This window comes from Carassius auratus, chromosome 41 (genome assembly GCF_003368295.1).
Source record: "Carassius auratus strain Wakin chromosome 41, ASM336829v1, whole genome shotgun sequence".
Taxonomy (NCBI): Eukaryota; Metazoa; Chordata; class Actinopteri; order Cypriniformes; family Cyprinidae; genus Carassius; species Carassius auratus.
Genome location: NC_039283.1, coordinates 16,705,202 through 16,710,765, shown reverse-complemented (window position 1 = coordinate 16,710,765; position 5,564 = coordinate 16,705,202). Strand labels below are relative to the sequence as shown.

The 5,564-nt window shown below is 42.4% G+C and overlaps 1 protein-coding gene across 1 annotated transcript; it reads left to right on the top strand.

The window, feature by feature from the left end:
• Positions 1 to 770: 770 nt before the first annotated feature.
• Positions 771 to 1,920, top strand: LOC113059580 (zinc finger BED domain-containing protein 1-like). The gene has a single exon (XM_026228143.1). It carries the CDS (start codon positions 1,012 to 1,014, stop codon positions 1,918 to 1,920), a length of 909 nt encoding a protein of 302 aa, XP_026083928.1. The 5' UTR covers positions 771 to 1,011.
• Positions 1,921 to 5,564: the final 3,644 nt, after the last annotated feature.

Genomic DNA, 5,564 nt, shown 5'->3' with positions numbered 1-5,564 from the left:
CAGAAGAAGAAAAAGCTCCAGAGAGAGCAAGTCGAGCACAACCTGCCCCAACACTGCTTAGTTCTGGTGAGTTGTGCTAAACTTCGATTTAGAAGTTGTTTTTCAGGTAACAGTCCGTGGATATAAACCACTCGTCCAAAAGCAACTTGTTGAAACTTTGAACAATTTATTCTACATAATAAAGGGTTGCAAACGGTGACAAAACCTGCTGTATAATTAATATTAAACTCAAAAGATATAAAAAGAAAGTAAATCTATAAATAAATGATAATTAATATTATTGTTAATATGTTTATGATGTAATAATTATAATTTTTCAAAACGATATCGAAAAAAGTTATATAAATAAATGTTATTTCATATTATTGTTAATGTTTATAATAATTATCAATTTTCAAAGCGAATACGAAACGATATCAAAAAAAGTTATTTAAATAAATGTTATTTCATATTATTGTTAATATGTTTATGATGTAATAATTATACATTTTATACATTTTCAAAGCGAATATGAAACGAAATAACGAAATATAAAATAGCCTACTGTAAATAACTGGGCAAAACTTATGGAAACAACAATCAATGCTCTCTGATTGTGAGCACGATTTAGGCTACTAATTCGTTCCCTCGATTTATAAATTATGCGCACAATTTACTATTTCGTTCCCTCGATTTGCAAAATCGTGCGGACTATTTACTTTGTTCTTTCCACATGCTAAACGTAGCCTATGATTTAGCCTATTTTTTCCTGCATGTAATGTGCGGGGCTCCGTAAGATAGAACACAACAGAAGGCAAAAATAGCCTACACATTAAATAAAAAATAAAGAAATTGAAAATAAGGATAATAGCATCATATATATAGTATAGGGGCATAAGCTACAAAATATAGATTGATGTGAACATTGCACTCTTCGCGAAAAGGAGAGAGTGGCACGGTGTATAAAAAAAATATATTTTATTGCACAAGACAAAAAACATAGCCTAATTGGGGATTACAATTGTGTTTTAAATGTTTTCACAGGATTGTCCTACCAGGTGGGGCACTAAGCAGAAAATGGTTGCGCGCATTCTTGAGCAAGTCCCAGCCATTAGGCAGGTGTTGATGGATGACCGGCGCAGCCAAAATTTGATACTGATGTGGCAGGACATCGAAGTCCTCGAGTCCATTAATGCAGCGCTGAAGAAGGTTGCGGATTTTACAGATGCGCTGTCTTCCGAGAAGACCGTTACAGCGTCTTCTGTTAAACCAGTCCTACAGTTATTAACTGAGGATCTTTTGCTCCCAACCGATGAAGATACGGAGTTGACGCGCAACATGAAAAAAAAAATGGTTGGAGTCTTGAAAGACAAATATAGTGCACCTGCAACACAGCAACTATTGGCAAAGGCCTCATTCATTGACCCAAGACACAAGGACATCAACCCACGAGATGACGTTAAAGAAGCGCTCCTGGAGGAGATGCTGGCAATGCCCGAAGAGCGGCGTGATATCAGGGATGGAGAAGCTGCAATGAGTGCCGCTGCGGCTGGAGAGGGAGAAGGAGAAAGTGCGCCATCTTCTCCTCCAAAAAAAAAAAAAAAAAAGAATCTTGCGGACCTGCTTGGAATGAGAAGAGCACAATCCTCCAATCCGGTTCCAAAAAGAATCCGTGCAGACACTGAAGTCACAAGGTATTTGCAGGAGGAAGCCCTCGATTTGCACTCTGATCCGCTTGCCTGGTGGCGGGATAATCAGGCTCGATTCCCTCTTCTGTCAAAAGTGGCCAGAAAATATATGTCTATATGCGCTACGAGCACTCCATCGGAGCGTGTATTCAGTGCGGCTGGCAACATCGTCACCCCGTTAAGATCCTCGCTGAAACCTGACAACGTTAACATGTTGGTTTTCCTGTCACGCAACATGAAGACGGAAAAATAAAAGCATAACCGCCAAATCGCTATTCTTGTTGCTTCATCACCGCGGTAAGAAAAAATCCCATACCGTTACAGCCCTACTAAACATTCATAGCTCTGGAATGACCAGATTCTTATGGAGGAAGACCAGCTGGTCCCCATGTTGTGGCGTGAGTGTGCTCCGTTGTGCTGACACAATGTCTCCCGCAGTGGAGAACACTCTCTCTGCAGCAACGCTTGTTCCTGGGATACATAAATATCGTTTGGCCAGCTAAGCTAGGAGAGGATACACATGATGGTTGGTGCTCCACCACTCAAGGGGGTCATCGGTCAGAGGAAGGGAAGGGGCCTCCAGATACATGCGAACCTCTTCCTCAGCCCTGGTGTGTGCCGACTTGGGCTCTGCTGTGGTGACAGCAACATTAAATGTTTGGCCCAGCAGTGCAGTCAGAGAAGATGGTCTTGAGGTAATGGGCGTGGAAGGGCCATCTTCATGCAGCTTCAGGGCTTCATCGCAAACCTTCTGAACTGCATCATCCTCCTCACCGTCATCATGCCCCTCAGCCATGTCATCACATTTCCCCTCAGGGACTTCAGCCTCTTGCCTCATCACCTAACACAGGGAAGCATACAAAGCACACAACTGATACAAAGCATTCTATTAATCAGATCATTAACTAATCATTCTCTAAAAAAAAATAGAATTATTAATATCAAGAGAGAATACCTCGAGGGATGATGCAGCCTCTGTAGTCACTCTGCTGTATGTCTCCACTTTTTCATCCTCTGAAAGGAATGGGAGAGCTTTAAAGCGAGGATCCAGGCAAGATGCTGTATGGAGTGTGTGCCTCTCTTTTGTAGATGTGTATCTCTTCCTCAAATCTTCCCGGATGGCATGCTTGATTTCCCGGGTCATCGGATCATCCTCTGGTGCAGGTGTGAAGTCGGCCAGGAGCTGTGTGTGTAGTGGGGCGATGATTGAGAGAGTAGGCATGCTTTCCTCAGACATTGTGGTGGTGGCCAATTTCATGGGCTTGAGGATCTTCACAAGGTGTTCAGTGCCAGACACGTCTCCCTCACTCAGTGCGCAGATGTCATGTGCACCTTTCCTCACCTGTAAGGATGATGGGAATTGAGAACAGGAAAAGTTAAAATAAAGGAATTGACACTGTATGCTATAAGAGTTCTCCATTCACGCCAACACAACGACTCAGTCATTTAGACTGTCTCAAACACATGCACCAGTGCCTCCTCAAGGCTGTCTTGTCAAATTGACAAATAAAACTAAAGACATTTTATATATATATATATATATATATATATATATATATATATATATATATATATATATATATTTTTTTTTTAGTTAGTTTTGTTTGTACATATCATATTTTTATAATATTTTTATTCTAAAGTCTTTTTTTTTAAGTTTTTTTTCTTTTCAATTAACTAAAATATTTTTCAAACCTTGGCTTGCTACTAGGTCTGATTAAATCTTAAATCCAATACTTACTTGAGGGGAGAGAAGCGCAGCGCAGATGGCAGGCTGCTGTTCAAGGAACCGATCAACCATGTCAAAGCCACTATTCCACCTTGTTGGAGCATCTGTCTTCAGTTTGTGTTTAGGCAGTTCTGGTAAAATTAAAAAAGAAGAAGAAAAGCTAATTACTAGTAGCTTATATAAGGAATTATATTTTTAAATAGCCTACTGGTAATTTAGAAACTAATAAAAAGCTTGCTTTGATTGCAAAATATGTAAAATAGACTCACTTCTATTACAAAGGTAAATATTTTATTTTTAAAATTAATTTTAAGCCTTTTGCTTACCGAGTAGGGCCTGCTTTTGTTCCAGCACATGACTGGCTGTGGTGCTGCGGTGGAAGAAGGCGGTGATCCGTCTGACTCGACCCAACAGTCGTGCTACAGCGGGCAACTTAAGCGCTCGTTGGCAGGCGAGGTTTAGGGTGTGAGCGTAACAACGGACATGTAGAAAGTTGCCAAGCTCTGTAGCCACGTTCATATTTGAAGCGTTGTCCGTGACTAGAACCAGGTCGTGAGTCTCTATCCCCCAGCTTTGAGAAACTCACAGATATTAGCGCCCGTGTGGCTATCATCCATAGCTCTCGTCTGAAGCACGTATGCAATCAGCTTCCACTCACTGTTGACATGATGAGCTGTAACGGTCACATATGAGACGGTGGCTCTGGAGGTCCAGGCATTGCAAGTTATTGCTACCCTGGGAGCAGACTTGAGGGACTCTTGCACTAAAAACTTTGTCTCCTTGTAAAGAATAGGAATCGACTTGTTTGTAAAAAAGCTCCGGGATGGTATCACATACCTTGGCTCCATACTGTGGACCATGTAGCGGAAGCCTTGGTTTTCCACCACACTGTATGGCCTCATATCTTTAGCTATAAAATAAGATATCGACGTTGTGATTTTCTTAGCTCTCTCCGAGCCTGGGGCCAATTTTGTCATATCGTGGAGAGTGCGCTGATTCGGTGGGATGACGGGCTTCAGGCGGTCGTCTTTAACCCACCCTGCTTCCTCTGGATGAAATGTTTAGTGTGGCACTGTCGACAGACGGCATGCGTTTTATCAACATGTTTAGAGCTCCTGCCATGAAAACCAAAGTGAATCCACACGCTTGCTTTGAGCCCAGATGGAGCTGGGTGGATCGGTTGGTTGCTCGTTCCTGGTTCTTCCATTTTACACACCTGCTCTGGCTGCCATTACACGCGCTTGCTAACTGGAACTGGGCGCGTTCGTGACGTTCAACTCCCAGTGTCACATTTTTTACAAAATAAAATAATGCATTTTTTTTTAAATAAAAAAAAAATCGATTTTTGAAAATGTAATAATCGATTCATACTCGTCCATAACATAATCGCGATTAATCAATAATCGATTTTTTTCACCACCCCTAATACTCAGCACTGTGCGTGTCTGAGTGGTGCTGAGGTGGGTTTTGTTGTCGCTTACCCACACGAGTTGCTCTTGGATGAGTCAGCTGATTACCTTTGGATATCTGGTTCGGTTTCCAGATGTTCTTATCCTTTTGGTTTCTTGAGAAGCGTGGCTGGTACCATGAATTTTTCCAGCAGTTGGGCTGAAAGCGGTCGTGGATATGGGCGTCACGTTCTCTGTGCTCTTGATGGAAGACTCTGGTGTTGTGATGCCACTGGGTGTCGTCCAGTGCAAGGCTTGAGTCTTTGTTGACAGAGTTCAAGAGTGTGGATGTTCTGTTACCTTTCTTTGAGGCCAACTTCTGCTTGTTATAGGCCTTCTGTGTTAGGTCACGCAACTGTTGGATGGTCATGGAGTTCGGACAGGCCATGACACCTAGATGGTGACTGACTCCAGGGTGCAGATTTCTTAGGAAGAGGCTTTTGAAGTTCACATCCTCTTCAAGGTCAGGGCTGTTGTGTGCACCAAAGTAGGCTTGTCGGAGTCGGTTGTAGTAAGCTTGTGGAGTCTCTTGACGACCTTGTTTGGTTTCCAAGGCAGTTAACAGTCCATGTTCAGACTCTGGGTCTGTAAACTCTTTAATCAGGACCTCACGAAGTCGCTGGTAGTTTGACTTGGTTTGACTGGGCTGTCGATCTAGAAAGTTTCGTACCTCAGGACTGGACGTGGCTCTAAGGAGGTATAACCAGTCTCTGTCAGTCA

Coding starts and splice junctions, on each gene's coding strand:
- LOC113059580 (XM_026228143.1), top strand. CDS start 1,012: ATGTTTTCACAGGATTGTCCTACCAGGTGGGGCACTAAGCAGAAAATG.